This window comes from Larus michahellis, chromosome 7, assembly GCF_964199755.1.
Source record: "Larus michahellis chromosome 7, bLarMic1.1, whole genome shotgun sequence".
Taxonomy (NCBI): domain Eukaryota; kingdom Metazoa; phylum Chordata; class Aves; order Charadriiformes; family Laridae; genus Larus; species Larus michahellis.
Genome location: NC_133902.1, coordinates 39,662,359 through 39,685,709, shown reverse-complemented (window position 1 = coordinate 39,685,709; position 23,351 = coordinate 39,662,359). Strand labels below are relative to the sequence as shown.

Sequence of the window (23,351 nt, the reverse complement as noted above, 5' to 3'; positions counted from 1 at the left end):
CCTCCAGCTCATGCTCTCGGCTTTTGTAGCTATGAGGTAGTTGACAAAATATATTAAAAATCACACTGCCTACTAATGTTGTATCTAAGACTACACCACCCACATTTAGCCAACCTACATTTAAAAAAAATATCTTTGAACACAAGCATATTAAACATACATCTCTTTTCTAACATGCCTTATGGAAAATAACAGCATGCTGGCACAGCTCCAGTTTCAGTTGGAAGCTGCTGCTATTTTAGCTGTTCTACTTTCTGCTGCCCTGCAAAAGCAGAACCAACAAGACATAAATTCCCTACCTCAGTTTTAATTTTTCACTCAAAGCATCTTTGTGACTGGGGCCTTCAGAATGACTTTGTTGGTCCTCACACTTCTAGCCTTAAACATTAACTGAAATTGTATCTTATCTCTGAAGAAGAATTTTCATTAAAAAAAATCATACAGATAACAGCTGATATCCAACCCCTGTGTAAGCTTCCCCCCCTGGTAAGCCTGCTACATCCCACTCCAGTCTCAACCCAAATGCAAGCCAATGCGTAGGCAGTGTGGATGAACACGAAGTATTGTACCCAAAGCTGCCAGGACAAAGTAGACATACACTGAGGAAAGCTAAATAAATTCTAAACAAATTCTAAGATTAAGGTTTGTATATGAAGGATTATGTATACTTTTCAGGGCTTAGGTTTTATAAAGTGCTTTAATCATTTTATAAAGGCAGGAAAACCGCTCACACTCTAAGTATTCAGCTGTGAATATAAATTCAAAGAAATCCCTAAAGAGAAGTCTCTGATTTGCCACTTTTGCATCTGTGACCTGGATCTCAGTTCTGTAACTTCTGCCATATTTGATATATACCCAGAAACTGCATTCTTAGCAGGGCAAAGAAGAAAGAGGAGTATTTTGGGAAGGTGCAGGTAAGAGGGAAAAAGAGTCCACACTGAACAAAGACATGGTCTCCAAGAACCTCTTGGGACAAAGAGTTCCCAAAAACCTTACTTCTCCTTCCTTCCTCCCAGTTAGCTTTAAACATAGTTTCTCAAAGGTTACGTTTAGCAGGCTGACTGCTACTCCTTTGCATTTCCACTTCCTAAATAAAATAAACACTATCTAAAACCTCATAGGACCTTCTGAAAGGCAAGAGGTGACACATTGTTGAGCTAGGTCCTTAGCTTCTTGGAAAAAGCCCCAGGCGCAGCTGGAACAAGAGACTTCTGGCATATTGAAAGTTGGCATTTCTTTTTTCTTTTGCTTTTTTTTTGTAGTTATCTTTTGAAACAATGTTTTCTAGCAAGACCTTAATTTTTTGCTTTGCTAGAACTTTTCAGTTAAAAATTCTTTCACTTACAACTATCAAAAATATCTAAGATCACTATTGCATTCACCTTTTCTGATGTAAAGAAGTTAAGTAAAGCAATTTTACAGAATCTTTTTGTTTCTGCAATCTAAAACAAGTCTGGGAATCCCAGGAGCTAGTGGTTTGATCAGATTAGGGACTGATATTACCAAGTCCCAGGACAAAAGTAGGGACCTTTCCAGACAGACATGGTTCAGCATCCTTCTGGCAAGAGGCAGGGCATGGAGCGGCAATCAACAATGCTATATTATAGCAGGAGGAAATTGAAGTAAGACCAATTTAGTTCCACCTATTCTTTCCCTCCTTTTTAATGTTTCAGCCTAGGTTCAAGAGAAAATAGCCAGCCCTTAAAGTATGAAACCAAGTGGACCACTTTTGATGCATGCCTGCAGGTCGGGATCTTAGGGGGTTCCAGCTGATCCTTTCTCTATAGACAGTAACATGAACCTCCTTGATCCTTTGTGACGGCAGCTTGAGCATGAACAGGCAGTCACTATTATGCTGGGAACACACAGATTTGCACTTACACAGAAGTGGAACGTACAAAATGGGTAAAGTCCAAGTTCATTTTTACTCAGTTTTGGATTAAAAAAAAAAAAAAAAGAGCATTGCAACCATTTAGGATGTTAAACTTTACAGTTCTAAAGACCAGCATTATTGACCACCACAGTCAGCAGCATTTCATTATAATAAAACCATAAGAAAATAAGAACAGGTATTGTGTTATATTATAACAAAATAATTATGTTTCTTTTTCTTTCAACTTCAGATTAATATTGGACATGAATATGTCCTCTATGGTTGTCAGTTTTGCATAGAAGCACAGTTACAAAACGATGAAATTAGCTCACCTATCTGTTTTTGTTTCTCTTAACAGGCTTTTGCATTTTTAACTTTTCATCTCAGGGCTACCTTATCCACAAATTAAGGCTGTCGCATAAGCTCAACACATTATTTATTCCTGTCTTATTCTGCATTAAACCATATCAAATCATGGCATGTACAAACCTATGGCTTAGAAAAAAAGTCCCAAAGCTGAAACGTAAAACACTCTAGATGATGTTCCAACATCCAATGAATGCAAAAATTCAGTGAACTTGCTCAGTCTTGCTACAAAAATAGGAAAAAAACCCTCAGCAAGTGGGATGCAATACTTGCATATGAGACAAATGATAGATGATTTCACTCATGACCCAAATTTGGAATAAAAAAGGTATTTCTAAAATTCTTGTACAGGTTTCCTGAATAAACAATCACCATGTTCATTGGTATCATTTGATCAGTGCTGTGAGTAACCTTTTCTATCCCCTATTTGAAAGTTTGGAAGCCAAACTGATATAGTTCCTGTCAATAAAGCAGGTATAGTTTATGCAGAGATGTTAATAGAGGTCTGAAACAACAGTGGCATCTGCTAATGCATACACTTGTCCTAACCCTTTCTTGCAAATAAGTATTTTCCTTCATTCTAGTGTTTTTCATTAGACACATATCATTTCAGATAAATGCTTCCTTGGGCAGAAATACAAAATCTCTTGTGCAGCAGTTGTCAGACCATTACATTGGGATAGAGTGTGCTGATTGTCTCCTTTGCTTTACAAGGTGGAATTCAGAGAGGGGTAAAGAGAAAGCTGAAATGTTAAATGGCATGGAGGTGAATGCGCTGAGCATTAGCAGTCTTCGCTTCTTCCTGCAGGTGTTCCCCTCTGCTTCAGGCTTTTCTCAAACTATTTCTCCTTCAGAGAGTTGCAGGAGCATCAACTGCTACCAGTGCTCTCAAAAGACAAGTAAAAAAGATAAAAGTCTTTCTAGAATTCACATACAGATAGATAAGAAAATGTGGGAATTAGATATTTTAATGTCAAATTACTGAGGTAAAATAGAAATAGATGTTGGAATTTCTGTTAGGAAAGTCTATTTTCCTTTTGCAGAAGGAAGAAAAAATTGGAGAGAATTATAGTGTGTGAGAAATTTTTGTCTTGTCGTTGACTGACGGGGCTGTTTCTATTTCTGTCCTGTAGAAGATTAAAGCCCGTGTATAGAGAGGATGTGTGGACATCCTGTCAGCACAAAGAAGAGAATCCCAGCGGGTGCATGACTTGCCAGTAAAAGTTATTTAGTTTGCAAATAAAAAGATTCCTCCCTTCAAATAGTACAGAAAGCTGGTTTCACTCCATTTCTTGCAACTCTACCATCAGACCTGGCTGATGTAGTAAGTTTTCAGCTCCACCTGTGAAGGGACTGAAAGGGTCTTCCATTTCTAAGGGCTCTAGAAGTGTACCTGTAGATCATACCTATCACATATCTGTTTCCACTGTAAGACACACAAAACAGATTGATTTGACTATGAAGGTCCTGGATGACCTGTGGGCAGGTAGGGTTATAATAATATGTGATTTTGTATCATAAACAGACACAATTAGTACAGAACTCTACAAGACCTGCTTTTACAGAAACACATCTTTTATCTTTGTAAAAGTAGAACTGTGATTTAAAGATAAACCTTCATACACTGTGAATGGCAGATAAAGGCTCTTTCAGAGGCATCAAATAATAAAGATAAAAATATTGTTCTTTCACATAGTATTTTCTCTCTTGTCAAAACAGGACTCATAAATCACATGAAATTTTGCAAGCTAAGACACTTAGAACACAGCACTTTGTGAAAATCAAAACAACTCCTGTCTTGATATTTATAGAGTTTTCATAATCCCAGTATCTAATAATTAAAGTATCACCTAAGCTAGCTATCATTATAAACTGTGAACCTTTTCTGCTGTATATGGACTGTGCAACAGAATCATCCTGAAAGGACTCCAGGGTTGTTCAAGGCCAGTTCCACCAGAAACTTTTAATTCAGTTTTACACTCTATGATAGTTTCTGCTTATCTGTGTGTTTCTCTATTGACTCCATAAATTTCCTAAGAATTTGCTATCAAGCAGATTTCTGGGAACACAATGTGCTACACATTGGATCATGCTGTCAGTTTTAAATCTGAAGAACCTTAGAGAATTTGTGGTGTGTTGGTGTACTCAGTTTCAATATATCTTCACGTTGTTAAAGTTTGCAAGGTATGTAATCTGTTAAGTATACATGTTTGTATAGCTATTATATATTGCTTATCATCAAAGACAACACGCTATGTTTCAGCTTCAATATAAATGTTCCTTTGATATAAATTCAGTTATATCAAAGGAATAAATTTTGATGTAAATTAAAAGGATGAAAGGTTAGTGACCATTAAGGTTGATGGATACTGTCCTGTACCATAGAGGATGGTCACTAATGACTAAGAGAGCAATGAACAGAAGCCTAGACTTTCACACTACTTATTTATACCCTGCTACATCCAATGTGCAACCGTATTATACAATCAGTCGTAATGTTGCATGTATTGCCAATTTTATTCATTTAATTCTAAAAATATTACTGCAAAATTCCTCCTTATGTAAAGTAGGAGGACCAATGTGCCAAGAGCACACCAGGGTAAATGTGTCTAAAACCAGACATTAGCTAAATCAACTTTGTATAACTAGAAGATATTACATACTTATTTACTAACTTTCTGGGAAGTAGCGTGTATATGTATCGCTGGCATCAAACATTTTCTGCTCTTGTTGTACACCTAGTCCTTTTAGCAATGCTCAATGGTTTCTACATAACTAGAATGACATTTTTCCACATGGCTGCAAATTATCAGACCAAAGTAACAAGCTATAGTACCCACCGCACAGAAATGAAATGAAATGAACAGACACTCCAAATGGTGGCATATGAACAGAATTGATATTAGACTTACTTTTTTATTGATGTAGTATGGGTCCATGTCTTCCAAAGGCTCAGACACCATTCCTGGAGGTATGTCGCCGTATATAAACGGAAGTGTTTTTCCTGCCTCCAAATCACTGTTTGGCTTTGGCCCATTTTCATCATCATTGTCTTTACGATCTTGTTTAGAATTCTTAGCTTTTTCTGCAGCAATGCGTTGTTCAATAGCTGCAAGAGACTCTCTAGTGAAGTATTGGAAGCTGTCTGGTCCTGGTGGTACAAGCACTGACTGCTCCATCTTTTCATCCTGCACATTTTAATTACCATTTATTCTTCTGCATAGGAAAATACTAAAAGAAAACAGAAAATAAAATTTAAGCAAACATGTTAAAATCACCAAGAAAGAAAGATAAAACATTTTTTTTAAAATGCTTTTGTTTACGTTATGTTGGAATGTTCAAATACACAATAATGAGGCACCTGGCGTGGTTCTTATGCTAGTTACATAAACTGCAATAATTTCTCAACTCTATTTACTCTCAATTCTGTTTACTCCAAATACGCAAAAGCATGATACTTAAGAACAATCAGATACATTCTTTCCTCATAACTCTAATTATCTTAAAATCACCTCATACTCCTCTGGAATCAATCAGGATTATATTGGGAACTATAAATAGCACAGTTCATCAGAGCTAATGCAGAAATTTCCACTGAGTTCAGCAAGAGTATCAGAAAACAAGGACTGTAGAATCAGAATTTCTACTAAACAAATAAACAAAAAGAAAACAAACAAAAAAAGAAAAACATTTCTACTAAACAAATAAACAAAAAAAACAACAACAAAAAACCCAAACCCAAATACAACTTTCTGTATTATGTGGTGGTAAAGTATTGGTTCCAAGTAAGTTTTTGTACAAGTAGTTATTCTAGATAATGAAAAGACCAATTGCCTATTTTTATTTAATTTTAACCATTAATATATATATGGTTCTTTATTCAATAGCTGTAACTGGATAATTCTGGAAGTATTCTAAGATACATATATATTTACATATTGCAACTGAGAAAATACCCTCTCCCCACCCAAAAAAAAAAAAAAAAAGGTAGTCCACTTAAAACTACAGATCTGGCATCTTTCATGCTGCTGAATAATTTTCTGATGACATCAGACATACAGATGAAATATATATTTGGGCACACAATGACGCATATATCCCTCATGCCTGAACATAAACAGATATTTGCAATCTCCACCCATGCCTGGGGTCCTTGCAAAATGATCAGTCAGCCTTTCAGGACACTTAGGGGTCAATGCGGGTCAGTACTTATAGAAATAAGCTAGAGATATGGAATGACAAAGAAGTAAGAATACAAGAGATGGTGGAGGGAAAACATAAAAACAAAGGAAAATGTGACAAAACCCCCCAGGAATTATGGAAAGAACCTGAAAACGATGAAGAAAGTAGAGCGAACAATGGGAACAGGGGTAGACCACAAATGAATGTAGAAAGAATTAGGGGAGAAAGTGAAGAATGTGGGGAAGAAAAAGAGGAAGACTGCAATATTAGCAGTATAAAAATGCAGAGATGAAAACAAAGAAAAATAGAAAAGTAGGAGGAAGAACAGAATACTGGGAAAGGAGCAGGAGTGAGAAGCAAATGTAGATAGGGTTAAACTTTCTGTTAAGGAAAAGTCAATAAGGAGAATAAGAAATTGGATGACAAATAAAGCGAGAAGAAAGAAAAACACTGCTGGGAAATGAAAGAGAATGTCACTAAAATATTTTAAGTAATAAGCCCCAAATCCTCTAGATCATTAGTGCCAGGGTGAGCACAAACATCTTAAGTGCACATATGTATTGAGTAGTGGAATACAGTGGATAAAATAAGACAGAGAAGTCAAAGTGCTTATGGGCTCTATAACACCAATTTTCTTGATTTCTCAGAAAAATTAAAAAAACATATTTCACCCAGATGTATAGAATCATCACCCACTATCAGAGGAATGACTTCTAAAGAATTCAGGGGGCAGATTTCTCACTGTAAAAAATTAAAGGGAGCTAATCTCCTATCAAAACACAAAGTATTGACCCACACAGAGCGTAGATTCATGTCAAAACTGGTTCTCTAAAGCTTTCCCTTCTTTCTCATCCTGAAAGGAGTTGGAATCGTCCTGTTTTTTCACCATCAAGGGGAAAAAGGATGTAAGAAAGCGTATCTCAGCCAACAAGGATTTAAAATTTTCCCTTCCTCTACACAGAGAGCGTCCTCCAGACATCCCCCAGCTCCCCATTTCATGGTTGTGTTTACTTCTGGGAATTGACTGTTCTGTCTCTTTACTGAACAGTTATAAACTCGCAGTTTGTACATTGACATTATTTCTTAATGTTCAGTCACACCTCATGGATACTGGGAAAGAAGGAGAAAAAAACACTGGCACACCACTGTCCTTGCTGATCCCCAAACTGATCCCCGTTTGTGGCATCGTAATTTGGGAAATAAGCCTCGTACTAAGACACTATTCAAATACTATGGAAGCCATAGCTGTAGGTGGATCCCATTTGCTCTGTGGGCTCCAGGGAGATACAGAGACTGAAGAGAGCCAGTCAGGCTCTCTTCTCTGCTCAGCTTATTTGGCAAAGGAAGGGATGAAGACCTTCTCTCCTCTTCTGTTGCTTCTCTCTCAGCATTGGTATCATCCCCAGGGGCACCAGCAAACGATGATATGCAGTCAAGTCTGCCTTTCCTTCTCCTCCTCCTTGTGAGACCCAGGAGGTTGGTATTCCCCTTTGCGAATTTTCCTTTGAAAACTCCCTTAATTGTCCAAAAATCCTACTGTATACAGCACTCGGCGTTCCCTGCCACGGTGGCCAGCGAGGGCACAGCAAGCCAAATGAGTCGAGACACAGTGGGAGGGAAGTGCTGGACAGTAGCAAGGGCAATCTCATGTTTTGAAGAGGAAGGAAACAGCCAGCGAGCAGTCAGCAAAGATGAGCTCTGAAATCCTATGGTGCTCCGTCAGGATCACCTTTAGAGTTCAGCTGAGCGTCCGGAACTGGCATGCAGAACAAGGAGGTAAGCCAGCCTGCAGGATTTGCCTGCAGGTGCATGGAAACAAGCTACTTCACTTTGCAAATACATTTGATTCAGCTACTGTATTTACATACTAAGCTTAAAACCAGCAAATGCTGTGGGCTTTTCTAATGATACCTGTATTTTTTCTGTAGAAAGGAACATTATTTTTGTATAATTAATCCTAGAATGCTCTCAGGTCTGTTCAAATGTACATGGAGCTAGCCAGATATATACCTTTCAATGTATCTAAATCTATGTAGGCTGTACTTAACAAAATGTTTCAGAAGACTTCATGAAGATTAAATACTTCTTATCCTCTACTTAACAGATTAGAGGATGATATTCCAGATACATTTTCCTTTTCTTCATGCATTTCCATGATCATAAGGCTTCAGAATTGCAAACAGAAGTCTTCTACAAATTTAAGTCAATATTAAATACATACAGAATTCAATATACTCTTAATCCCAAATCACTTTCATCTGTCATATCACAGTGGTTAAGTGAAAGGTTTTTATTTTCTTTATTATAGTAAATGAATTTATTCTCACTTATCTGTGTAGGGGATGGACAACAATTGATACCAGGCCAGTTAATCACCTGATACCCTTCCGCTTTCTATCAAGTGATTTATTAAATATTAATTTAATAACTACATATTGCTTACAGGATCCAAATGGACTTTTTTTTTCTTTAGCGTAACACTGGTAATTCAACAGAGGAAAAAATATAAGAATACACAAAATATAGATTTCTTACTAAGTTCTTTCCTACTCTCCTTCTGGAGTGAACAAGATTTTTTTTCCTTCTTCATCTCCAATTTTGTTTGAGTGACTTTCTTATGAGCAGTGTATCAGTTGGCAAAACATTTCAAATTTTGGAATATAAGGTACTCAGAACATTTGAGAATAGAATCATTCTGTTTCTTCTGAAATTTCCCAGGCAAAATATATTCATGTATACTTTGTAGTATACATTGTTTTAAACCAGATAATTCTAGATTGCACACAATATACTCTGTGTGCATGGACTATGTGTAAACCACATGCAGAATAAGTCTGAAGTTATTCAACTGCATCCATGTAATTGCACAATGCACAATGCGCAATTGATCTGCCCACATATATTAAGTCTGAAGCATCCAGAACTACACTGGATTAGCTATGCCCACGCTGACCATCTGGGCAACATACATGCAATTGGCTCAGCACTTCCCTGATAGATGTAATCTACTGTACACCTTGTATAGTTGTAGATCTACACATAGTTATAGAATAACTCAAGCTGTCAAATATCCACAGAGTTTCTACAAATTTCTAGAGGCTTCAAATTTCACCTAAATAAATCTAGGCACAATAAAGGAGCACGTTGGCAAATAGATGGAGAGATGGTGCCTTGTCTAACAGCATTTCCAAACCAGTTGCACACCAGCCTTTGAAGAAGTCAGTTAGCAAGCTACTTTCTTTATATTATCCATACGCTTAAATCTAAACCTGGAACATGCTTTGATGTTTGATCTTCCGTGACCACACCTATTAATTAAAATTTGGCTTCCATTTGCCACAGAATACAATGAATGTTGAGATGTTGAAGTTCCACTGGACCCTATGTTCTAGAAATTTGATCATAACAGCCCAGTTCCAGCAATGTTTGTCTGGTTGAGCTTCATACTTTCACTTACATAAACACCTATCTAAAGCCTTCCATGATTACCTTTATATCAAAATGCTGAAATCAAACGTGATGTCTGAAAAACAATCTTTTTCCTGCCTTTCCCTCCATCCTTCAGGTGCCAAGATTCTCATCAGCTTTAAATATTAGTCAGTATTTCATTTTGCTCAATTAGCATAGCAATATGATTAACTTAAAAAAGCTGGAGCTTCTCAGATTTGCCCTATAGCAATGTGCCAGGTTTCTAGAACATACTACATAGATGTTCAGTTTCTTCTGTGGTTAACACCACAGGTGCTGCGTGATGTGAATGTACTTCTAATGTACAGACATGGTGAATAGACCAGAATGCAGAATTAATGACTCACAGGACTCTTCATTATATACATCAAAAAATATGATTTGTTACACTTAGTTCTATAAGAAATAAGTCACCTCTCATGACTAATAGAAAATAAAAATGACACTAAATTGAATCAAATATTAAGAAATTAGGAAATGAAACCGGACTGTTTTCAGTGCCTGGTTAATCTCCCTTTGCATTTCATGAAGGCACCCATAAATGTCTGCACAGATTGCTCTTTCCTTGTACTTTCCAGCACTGTGAAACTGATTGCTAAGGGAAAACTCAGGCAAGAGAATTCTGCTAGAGTAAGCAGAATTTAATCTTTGCCCTTCACTTTGCCCTTGCCCTGTGACACACATTATGTTTTTACTTTTGGCATAAACTAACTAATCAGTTCTATTAAAAATCATGCATAAGTGTTTTGAAAAAGCACCAGAGTAGTAAACAGTAGCATTAATATTTTGAAGTGCTCTAGATGCAACGATGTAACAGTAGTAATTTCTTTTTTATAAAGACACTAACTAGGTATTAGTGGGAGATCGGTGATATGCACAGGGAATGACACCTGGCTGATTCAAGGCACAACTAACAGACCACAGCTATGACAAAACAAAGATAGATCAGTGAATCTACATGTAAACTCACAGAGCCCATATCTCAATGTTATACTACTTCTCATTGTTTATTGGCACAGTTTCTCATTATTTTTGATATATCAACTACTCATTAGGATTCTTGTCTTCAGAATACAGAATAAATATAAATTACCTTCCTCAAAGTTTGGATTTGTGGGAGGAGAGGAAGGAAGGTATGGCCAGCTACTGCAGTTCTGTATGTGAGGCCCTAGCTAAGGAGAAACTCCTGTTCCTTTCTTCATAGAACCAAGCCTGTATCTGGCCTGTTTATCTCTATTTTAGGGCTACTACAGGTAGCAAAGGCAAGTAGGATATCCAAAGCAACACATTTGGCAGAAGGAAAGAAATCAGATTAGAATACTGGGACTCTGCAACTATTTATGACTCCCTCTAGCTCGTATATAAAATTAAATTTAAATCTCATGGACAGCCTTATAAGGGAAACATGGATATTACCAGACTGATAATAGGATTCTCCCATATCTTTTTTCACCATCTTCTTGATGTTCTCTCTTGGCACGGATAATGCAGGTCTGGGCACAAGGACTTGTTTGCATTAGATTACTTGGACTTGGCTAACTATTTAATACATACTAATCTTAAATAAAGGGTAGGTACGTTAATACTGCAGACATCAGAATAGGGTACAAACATATGCACCAAGCTATAAATGAAGTATCTGAAATATTGGAAGCAATCAAATGCTATATACTACCTCAAGTGAAAGTCTATGCTTTGCAGCCAGAGATTTCCATTAGCTAAGCTGATACACAAAGCAAGGTTATTGGCGCAGGGAGAGTCAAAGAAGGGGTGTGATGAGGGGAAAATACAACTATTTGGTTTGCCACAGAGTTGCAAACAGCTATGGATAGCTATAGCATTTAGGAAGGCAGTTTAGTAGCCCAGTCTATGCTGCCCAACAGCCAGAAAGAAGAACAGAGAGACAGGAAATATAGCTAATGTCTATGATACCCACGCTACTGTATAATTGCTTAGCTTACATCTCATAACATGAGTATCTATGCTAAACTCCCTCATCAGGGAATTCAAAGCCACACTTCCCATCAATCAGCAAAACTCTTACACTACCACGGGCAACAGACCATCTGATCTCTCCTTGCAGTGCTCTGCCATTGCTATACAGGAATGAAATCAACATTAATGGGACAGAAGGAAAGCCCGTAAGGAAACAAGAACTTGGCATTCTAATGGTAAGCCTTCATTTGGGAAGGCAATCATGCCTTCTGATCCCTGCTCCTAGAGCTATTTCTTTATTATATCTAATAAATTCACTTGAGAAGAGTCAGTTGAAAACTGCTGGAGGTATATTCATAGCTGAGAAGAAAAAAATTAGGAATACCTATAGGAAAAGAGGGTTTAGTTCTAGTTTTCACTCCCAATTAATTTCTTCAATTCAGGAAGAAGCCTCAGTTTTGAGAAATAAAATGAAATAAAACAAAATAAAAGAAGCCAGCCCTCCCCAAACAAAATAACTGACCAAGCAAAACCCCCATGTTGGAAAAACAAGAATGCTCCCTGTGAGCTATCTGTATTAGGAACTGTTGTCTGCTGCAGTCAAAGCAGACTTTTGTGTAGCTGCAGCCTTTTTTCCCCCCCAATACCTAGATTCTTAGTTCTATCCCTGTTTCTTGGTTAGAGTAAATCAGAAGACCACATGATGTGGGTACAGCATTTTACTCATCACTATTAGTATATATGTATGCATTGTTGAGATTGCTATTCTCATTACATTTTTAAACTTAACTAATGTATCTATAAACCAAAATACTGCTAATGTGTTTTGCTTTAGATTAAAAATAAATAGCTTGCTTCTGCTTACCGCTTTGCTAGCTTAATTCCATTAACTGCAACCAAGTCATTTCTATTTTAGAAAGCTGAGAAAACAAAATTAGTTATGCAGTTCCATAGAAAGAAAAAAAAATATTTTAATGGGACAAGTCACAATGCATCTGCATTACTACTCCATCTGAGCAAATACATTTAATAGGTTAGAACTACTGGACTGCTACCAAGCTGAATGAATTCCATGCTCACTGTGTTCCTGCAGTGTATCTTGTGCAGCAAATGACTGCAGTACAGAATAGCAATCTTTCTGCTTTCTTTCATTTGATCAAAGCAGGGATCCCTTCTATTGGCAATCTACATTACTAATTCAAGATTAATTTTCTCACGCAATGTCTGAAACATCTGTTTCCATTTACCTTAGCAAACATAACAGCACCTTTCTTCAGTTAAAAAAAAACAAAAAACAAAAAACAAACAAAACAAAACCAAAGCAACGTAGGCTATGCAGTGTAAATTATATAATGCTACTGATTCATTTTACATTAAAGTAAAATTGAATTTAAGACAAGATTTGAGTTCTGGATTTGGCATATTACCACACTTGGGAAAAAAGAAATAAAAGCTGATGGAAAACAGATTGCTCCACACCCTGGAATGATCTCAAATTTACAGAGCTAACAAACTCAAAGACATCTCCATACTCAAAAAAGTTACCAAATTATGAGCTTTGTGGATTGCTTAACTCCATTAACAGTATTCTGGTATTTGCTGTCTCATGTGGTCAATGCAAGGGGCACTTTGAATTCATAACCAGAAGTCTTAAAGACGTAATAATGCAAGTATTTACATTTTCAAAACTTTCTGACAGTTTTAGTTATGTGTGTATTTTTCTTGCAAACAGACAAGCACTGATTTCACTCTTGAAGTTCCCCTGAATCAAAGAAGCGGATGAGGGGACAACAGGAACATATTTAACACACAAGGTAATGGGAAAAAAATCAACACTAATTAAGGAAACCAAAAGAATTGCTGTTTTTCAAGTAAAATGATTGGACTTCTATGAATTGATAAAAACTCCAAAACTGTAGAAACTTTTAAATACTTTTTGTAATGCACAGGAAACCAGTAAACCCAGACACCATATGAAAGGCAGAAGAATTGAGTTTCAGCTTTCTCCAGTTAAATATTAGAAACCAGTTTTCACACTTTATCCCGCTGCTTTCACTCACTGTGCACTCCAGGCATGTTTCAGCACACGCTTGTGCATGGTGCGGAGCAGAGGCAGTAACAGCCCCACTGCTCTGTTTTAGAAACAGGGTATTATATGCTGAGTCAGTGCATTGCAGCACGCAAAGTGAGGGATCCATCTCAAAAATTGTCTTTGAAAGGAGGGAGTGCTCAAGGAACGGGAGATGCTCAAACCACAAACCAATGCTGCAGCCTGGGAAGCGCTATTGCCACTGCAAGACCTCTGTATAGCTCCTGTGTTCATCATTCCCTTCCGCAGCTGTCAGCATATCTTAGGTTTTATGAGATGCAACAAATACTCTCTTTGGGTTACATGTGATCCAGTGTTTGTCAAAATAATTTGTATGTTATGTGCTAATGTCATGTAACACATGTAAGATAACACATGCCTGTAAACACATGGCATTTTTATTGCTCTTTATGTGGGCAAGGCAATGTATCCTTTCTACCAGCCGCTTCCGATCCTGCTAAAGCCACACATCTACAGCTCTCCCCACATGTCCCTCTGCAGTTTCGTGATTCTGAACTCATAAACAAGCAATGATTTTTACCAACAGTAAGAGGATTCTGATATTTCTTAGTAGGCTGCTTCCAACTTATTAATAATTTGCTAATAATATGTGAGAAATGGCTTATTACTAGGAGATTAACAATTTCTCTTTACAGTAGCATAATTAGTATCTTCTTGCAGATACAACTTTATTTTGCTTCACAAACTATTTTATATATACAGATAGCTCTCAAAATTTATTATAATGAATAAAAAAAGTCACATCGCTGCTGTAAAGAAACTTCTTCCAAAACACAGACCTGGTGAAAAATAAACAACTCTCAGCTGTTTCCTGATTGGCTTTGAACTGATTTTCAACAAAATCTGCATTAACAATGTTAGTCCAATGTCATTTTGCACAAGTTCTCATTAAGTAGATATTCATGAGGCCACCATGTCTCAATCTTGTGTCCAGGCATGGCTATACATGACAGTAGTCATAAGACCTGCCAGGGCTCAAGCCCTGGCACCTTGTGCCTAGAGGCAGTACACTTGCACAGTTAATTTACTCTATTGAATGTTAGATAAAGTAATTTACACTAACATCCATGAATTATTGCTACTAGTACTTTAAGTAAGCAAGCACATTAGAGGTATTTTCCATCTCTCTGCCTTTTGCAATTGAGGTGATGTACTCCCTGTAGGTTACACATTGCCTTGGTAAGTCTCTCTGACACATCTGCTAGGCAAAGACTAAACTTCCTACAAATGGCACCTACAGTTCAGCAGCCATCCTAAAATCCCAGCACCAGTGCTCATCCCCACACTCACCATATCGTAACAGATTCATCCCAAAGCTTCATACTTCTGACACTGGTGTGCAGCTCACCGCTTAGAAAAGCGGCAGCTGAAGCAAGTGACACAGAGACTTTTCAGAAGTCCTTGATACAGATATGCTTTACTCTGAACAGAGTAAAAGAGACAAAACCAAAAGTAAAAGTACTAAAACACTCCTCCATTACTACTTCTCTGAATTTCCTAGTAAATCTTAGCTTAATCTTTGTGGTTTGGTCTGTCATTTAAGCTGTCTCACGCAGAAAGCTTTTTCAAAATGGTCAAGGAGAACCTCCTGCATCAGGAGACCACCTGGTCATCCCCACCAGCTCATCAAAATCTATCCACTAATTTGCTGTTTAGTTATCATCCTACTTACCAGAATGAGTTTTCTTGGTCATCTGTCATTCACAAACATGCTAACTGTAATCCTGTGATTACATCTCAATTGTTTTACTGAAGCAATGCTAAGACCAAAACTAAAGGTCAGATTTGCTTTCTGCTTGCACTGTTTCCCTGTGGGGCAGCCTGGAAGCTAGCTGTGGGGTGACCCAGCTGGCAAGACCACAGAAAGAATTGCTAAAAGTGAGTTAAATCTAGAGTACGTTAAAAGGTGTGTTGACTTCTGGTGTGGGTGGGTTTCAGGCATGTTTACCTGCCCCATCCATCCATCCATCCCTTCCCATCCATTTTTGCCCTTGTGATATTCCACACAGCTGATTCGGGGCAGAGGTAAGGTACGACATTCACTGTCAGAAGGTGTCTAGGGATTTGCAAGCAGCCTGAATTCAGATCGATAGTTCTTGGTGAGCACCAGCATCCACCTAGAGTTTCACATAGATACTTCATAAATTGTAAGAGCATTTTGTGTAGACATGGAACATCTTAGCCCAGAAAGCATGAATTAAAACATAATATTGGTAATTATAAGAGTTTAGGCATAAAAAGAAGGAAGTATCTCAGAATAATAAGCCGCAATGCATAATTCCAAGTAATCACAGTTGGATTTAAGAGATCCAGCTGAATGGGGCTTTGTGTATAAAAGATTCCCCACTCATTTATTTCCTCCAGCGTTTAGCTTGTTTTGAGATCTATAAAGGTCCTACATGATATTTTCAGTTGCATGAAGAGGGAAAAAAAATTTAAAATTCCTAGAAGCAATGAAATGGTTTTTGCTATTCAATGGTTAACTACAAGCAACAGCAACAGCCTCTGCTCCCTCTCCCACACTCTTTGAGCAATGCCTTATTGGGAAAAGCTTCAGATTTGCAAAGAAAGGCAAAGCCTGGGAATTAGTATTTCTGCAGAAGCAGTGGTTTGAAAGCCACTGAATGAAGACTGTTAGCCACGCTGACTTTTATTTAAAAGCAAAGATTTCACCTTTTTTTCTTTTGAGGTGCTGGTGAGTTTCCAGTCATTTCATGTTTTATATTCTAACCCTACAGTATATATTCAGGATGTTAATTTTATTTTTGAAAATAAAGGAATGTAAAGATATAATAAATAATCCAGTCAAAAGCTAGAAGTTATACAATTACAGACTATGAAATCTAGCAATATTGGGATTTGTGAGTTTTCTGGGGTTTTTAATCCTATGGTTAGTCAAGAAGAAAAATTAGAGAAATGTGCTTCTTTAAAATAAATAAGAATATATTATGTGCAGAGACTTTAAATGTTCAACAGCCCAGAATATTTAAAAATTAATGAACTTAATACCATTAAGTATGCTGAGAAAACAGAAAATATGTATATTGCAGGTGACAACAAAGTTAAAAATTAGCAGAACTAAGGGAATATCACTGGATACCATGCTAAATTTAAAAAGAGAAAACGATTCATCAGAAATTTCTGAAATATAGCTATATACTGAAAACTAGCATAAATGATAACAAATTTTGCAGCAAATTCTGAGCCACTTCTGGTACTTTGCTGAAGACCAGATCAACTACTAAAAAGCAGGCTACATTTACTTTATCAAATAAAGTATTGAACTATGTGGCTAAAAATATCATTGTAGTACACATTTAGTGATTATTTTGTAAAGAAACCATTCTCAAATATCGGTACAGAAATATAAAAAGGAAAGAGGCTTGAGATCTGCAGTTCCTATAAATATCATTCAGTGCACATCAAATGTGCAGTTAAACTATGTTAATGAAAATAATGAAGTAATAAAACATATAATAATTTTAAAGGTTTCCATCTTGCATTCTTTCTTGATTTGAAACTGATAGATTACAAGTTCTGTATCATGTGAATCTGTTCACGTGGATCCACCTGTAACATGAGAACACAAATGGGAGCAGCAACGTAGTACAGTGGAGACCACAGCAAATAATGGCAGATTTGACTAACGGCAAAACACACCTCTTTCAGCCTCAGCTTTTCTGATGGGGAAATGACAGTTTACTCATTTTAATGAATTAGTGATTAGTGGTTAAAATACTTTCAGCTATTCTTCTCATTCAAAAACACACATTTGTCTTTTTAATGACTGAAAGTACTCTTGCATTTGTGACTTGAACTGCTTCTTGCTGTTCTAAATCATCATTTTTTAATCTTGTAACAGAGGTTAAATTGCTTTGGAATGCTATTTCTGAATAGTAATTTTCAGTTTTTAGTAGTGAGTTATAATGTCTTCTGCTATTTTGGCACTGGGTCTCCAGGACAATATCTTAAATAATTTGAAGATAAATGACAAGGTTAGTCATTTTTGTCCCATAACTCTTCACTTCGCTAATAGCAGACTCAGTGTCAAAGCTAGTTCTAGCCCTACTAGATGAGAGAAAGCTTCAGCCACTCAAGCTCCCAGGGTCAGGTATTGATTTACAATACACCCAGCTGAGAAACAATGCAGAGAGGCATTCCTCAGCATGCCTCTCTTCTTGTCTGATCAATGTGTCTGAAGACAGGGCACTATTTCCTACCAGGCTCTGAGACCTGAATGATGTTTCTGCAGGTGTTATATATATGCAACTTGGATGCATTTGTATAAACACGCTTACAGTGAGAAGCCAAAGTAGGGAACTTCATTTTTTTTATAACCATTTTTCAACGCGCTTGAGAGGGGGCACAACGGAAATAAGTGCACTGCATAAAGATAAAAATATCCAGTTATGAAAAGCAAGTCTTTAGTATGTGAACAATGAACATTGTCAGAGAAGACAACAATGCAATGTGCAGGCTGTGGCTCTAAGGACTCAAAGAACATTTAAGTCTGAGGGAAACATGCACAATTAAGAAGCTTAGAAATGATAGTGTTACATTGATTACGAGGCAAGGACAAATTGGGGACTTAATATTCACATGTGGAAATGACATCAAACCAATCTTAATTTGTTTTTGAGGAAAAAGCCTATGAAAAGTATAGATGTAGAAGAATTTTCAGAGCTGCAATTTTCAGAATTTTGAGTAGGAGTTGGTTTGTTATGCCTGTTTATCCTATCCAGTTTTATGTATTTATTACTCTTAAAATTCTTGTTTTTTCTCTATGATTTGAAATTGCATCAGAATGTAAGTTTTTAATGTAACAGATGAACTCTTGATCCTATTGAAGCTGTTCTCAAAGCACGCTATTGACTTCATTCACACAGGTAACTTTTATTACCTAATTGATATCTTTGATTTATATCTTGAAGAATTCTGATTTGTGTTGGGTAAAAACGTAATTTCAACTCAAACTCTTTTGTCTTACGTTAAAGCAGAGGCACTTCAGCCTGGGGGAATACTTCTCTTTAGTTTTCTTTTACATACTGAAATTTTACCAGCTGACTTTCATATGTGCTAAAATCATGCAGTTTCTTTTTCTGAACATATTTTGATATTTCAGTGCTGTAGAACTAATGCATAAAAATTAAATATGAGTGAGAGATATTTGTATTTATAAATTACTAGAAGTACTATTACTACTCCCTCCCTCCCTGTCTGTTCCAGTCTTCCCAGGCAGCCAGGCTTGCTGGAAGCTGAGTGCTACATGAGGAGCATTTTGAGCTGGATCGGATCGGGGCTGGGTTTTCAGGTATGTGGTTGTGAAGATGGCTTTCTGCTGGTCTGAGAGATGAGGGAGTTCTTGGGTGAACTGAAGGTTGACTGCAGAGGCTTGGAGCAAGCCAGAAAGTGGGAGAAGTGAACATCTCCAAAATATTGCAAAACCAAAAAAGATACAGATCCAAACTATTACCATTGTAAAACACAGTTAAAGACAAATGAGTGTAGAGCAAGAGGCATTTTTTTCAGTGAGAACACAACAATCTGATACATAACAGATGGCCAAAGCATAACACTGCAAATAGGTACCACACAGCCTGTCCCCTTAGTGACTATGTCCCTTAAGAAGAAAGGACCTCAGTGAAAATGTGTGATATATTACAGTATCAAATCTTAAGATTCCTGTTTTGAAATATAAGCACACAGATTTATCAGCAGCAACGTGAGATTTTAAGATTCTATTTAATTTTACTACCTATTTTTCTCAGGTTACATCTCTACTATATTTGACACTGTGCAGCCAAAACTGCATTCTGTCACAAGCTGCTCCTGAGGCAACATTAACCTGTACATGCTGCCTTTTATAGGAATTCCTTCTGGATTTGGGAGGCAGGTTGCTTGCAAATCTCCAAGTTTGTAGCAGCAGATACGTGAGATATTCTAGGATGATGTATCTCTTGAGTTACTTTTGCTCTTGTGCCCTGAACAACAGACAGCCAAGAGGTGTTCACACTGCAGGTAAATGGGTTTACACACCTTTGAAGATTACCTTTTCAGAATAGCATCAGAGCTCTCCAAACCACATGGGTCCTGCTGTAAGCAAGCAGAATGGATGGCTGTAGCTATTTTGGTCTGTAAGCTCCCTTCAGAAACATCCTGTATAAGGTCCAATTGACCCAAGCTGTAATTTTTTCAAACTTCCTTCTACTGCCATTACTGGTCTAAGTGTTTTCAATTTCTAGGTGAAGTGATTCATCCCAGTCTACACCTGCTTAACACAGCACATGAAAGGCTAGCAACCAAGCCTAAGGGCTGCTGAGGTTAGTGGTATCTGAGCTACCAGCAGTCATGATAAATCTCTTACGTGTGTCAAATGTCCTCGTCTAAGTTTTGGAATTTATGTCTAAGTCTTACTGTACTTTCCCCCCTCCCCATACATACCTAAGATACAGTCTTAGGCATCCACAAGGTTATTATTGTCAAACAAGACTCTGTTTTCCATCATGTTTATAAGAAAGTTTCTTTGACCTTATCAAACAAAGCCTGCCCATATCCAAGATGATTTTTTAACTAGTTGCTTAGGCTCTGTTATCCTGCTGTATAAATTCTCAGAAAATAGACGACCTCTCAGAGGGTCTTTGCAGCCTTTTTTCGTTATCCCAAGTGCCATTTTTCAGATGTTAACTCCACTGTTCAAATTTTTAATTTACATCAACATTGTGCTTTTGAAGACGATTCCCAGTCACATTTATGAGACACAAATACCTGCAAAGGCCTTCCCTTCTTTTTCAAGATACCATCCAAAACTCTTCAGTGGTTAGGCTGCTCCGCTACCAAAACTACTCCTTCACCTTAAAGGTCTTTCTCTCTGTGCCACCTGAGCATTTTTCCTTGTACTTAGATTGTACACTGCTTGGGGCAATAACACGCTTTCTCTCTGTGTTTAAATGGCACGTACAGATTGGTGTCCTAGGTTCCCTACAGGAACCCCTGCCTATTATAGGCATATAAAAATATCCATACATATGCAAGGCAACAGGTAATGTTGGACACAAACTGAAATAGAACAATTTGTGTTAAGAATCTAGAATTTAAGAGGTGTTAAAGTTCAAGATGGTGTACTTGAGGGAGTAATATGAAGGAATGCTTTCAGAACCACAGCCTGACAGAGCCAGAAAGCAGGAGGTTTTTAAGAACAAACTTCCTGAAACTTCCAGAAGTAAAAATATGCTCTACAACACTGCAATACAGTATTTAAACTGAGATAACACATCAATGTCTTGAATATATTTTTTGTTTTAATCCCCCAAAGCAGATAATAATTACTGCTTCAGGAAAGCCACCTGAATTAGAAGCATTACACAGAGAAAGGCAGACCTGCAGACCTTGAAAGAGAAGGGAAAATTGCTTACTGTGTGGACTTCAGAATAACGCTAATCACAGTTTCACTACCCACAGCCATTATTTAACCATCTTCACAATCTCTTCTCACATAAAAGAGAGCAAATGGCTCATATTTTATATCTGGAATTTATGTGAACAGACAGCTAAAGGCATAAGCGATCCTTTTCCAAAGTGCTAAGTAATCAAGAATTCACACAAAAGTCAATATGAAATTCTTGTCACTCTGTTTTGGAACATTGTATTTTTTGCCTAAGCATCTAAATATAGAATTACATACATAAGCTTAGACCTATCTTATGAAATTTCAGCCTTATATCACAATCTTTAATCACAGAAGAGAAAAAAAATTATTGCCAAACCCAAGAAGTTTCCACATTTCAGAATCCTACAAAGCATATAACCCTGAGAAATAAATGTCACTGCTGAGACACCCATAGAAATATTAGGAGCAAAGAGGTCAAAGAAAAATGGAGAGGAAATTTTTGAATAAAACACTGTTATTACTATTAGACAGTTAAATAGTACTTAATGTACTGAACACAGACCTGGTTCCGAACAGAGAAATAGCTTTTAAAAATAAAATTGAATGTTTACTACTCTGCTACATTTTTAAAAATTAATTGATTCATATTTTCCCAGCTTTTTTTTTCTTTTTGATTTTTCCCCAAGAAACTCAATGCTAGCTATTGTCTAAGCATTAGGCATGCAGGCATCAGCTACTTTGCTTTCTCTTGTTAGCCTGTCCCGTAATTCATCATTCTCTACTCTTGAGCAGTATGCATTTTTGTTTCTCCCAGCAGAGACATTAAATACTATTTAGTGCTGGTTCAGGATCAGTCTGAACTTAAACTTCGCAGATGTATAGAAACCTGTCTTGAGGGGAAAGTAGAGGGCAAGTCTGAGGTCAATGCCCACAAGCGACAGACTCACAGCGAGCCTGTGCAGCAGCTGGGCAGCTTGTAACCTAGAGTCAAAACTACCAGACGTACTGTCTAAAAGATATGAGAATTTCTTTCACCAGGCTGCAGCCCTAGAACTACCATAAACTGTAAGAATCCTTGGGAATGGCATTATATATAACAGCTATCAATTAAAAAAACCCCAAACAACAAAATGTGTATGCCCTTCTAAGCTGTTGCTCATTTTCAACTCATCATAGTGAACCTAAGCAAATGTGGTTATTAGCAAACCAAAGGAAACAATGGTTCTTTCTAGGTTGGACTGAAGTTCATGTGCTAAACAAAATGGTAGTGCCACTGCTACTAGTGTTGCAAAAGAAAAGTTTTCAAAAAATAATTCCAAAAATAAAACCCTAAAAATATTATTTGAATAAAAGTAATCTTCAATTGGAATTCTACTTAAAAGGTACTCAAAGTAATTAAGATTTTTTTTTTAATCTCATTGCACATGTATATCAATAAAGCTGTAAACTTCTGTCTACTATATGTCCCATTCATGAAATATGACAATGTTTTCTCTTCAGAGCAGGTACAGTCCTCATACCTGGTGATGCAAGACTGTGTATACATTAGCATTTCCAAATTTTCTATTTATATTTCTATTAATAATTTTTTCTATAATTTAATATATTTAATTTTTTAATAGTTTATATTTCTATCTATATTCTCATTATTTGTATTTTGGTGCATAGTTGCTCCTTATTACAGATGAATACGCTAGTGACATCCTCCACCCTGCACTCCTGGGATGTGGTTTTGTATTACAGAATCACAGACTCCCAGACTGGTTGAGGTGGAAAGGAACCTCTGCAGATGAGCTTTTGTATTAGAATAAAGATATTTTGCAAAATTCTCTCACACATTTTTAGGCCAGTTGGGTATAAATTCTGCTTCTATAAAATGTTACATGCAGTTTTATATTTGCCCATCAAAAAGCAGACAGAAAACCAGACAGAAACATCCTGAAATAACATGGGGCAAGCCTTCCTCATCTAGCTGTTTCAGTAAATAGATTTTTGCAAAGCTCCCCAGTCCCAGAAAACAGTTCTATGGA

The 23,351-nt window shown here is 37.0% G+C and overlaps 1 protein-coding gene across 1 annotated transcript in view; it reads right to left on the bottom strand.

The window, feature by feature from the left end:
* The window catches only part of LOC141745991 (sodium channel protein type 1 subunit alpha), a 102,803-nt gene that overhangs the window by 65,503 nt on the left and 13,949 nt on the right, over positions 1–23,351 (bottom strand). The window contains exon 3 of the mRNA XM_074593586.1: positions 5,152–5,470. Within this exon, the coding sequence (XP_074449687.1) occupies positions 5,152–5,418 (267 nt within the window). The 5' untranslated portion in view covers positions 5,419–5,470. The remainder of the gene's footprint in view (positions 1–5,151; positions 5,471–23,351) is intronic.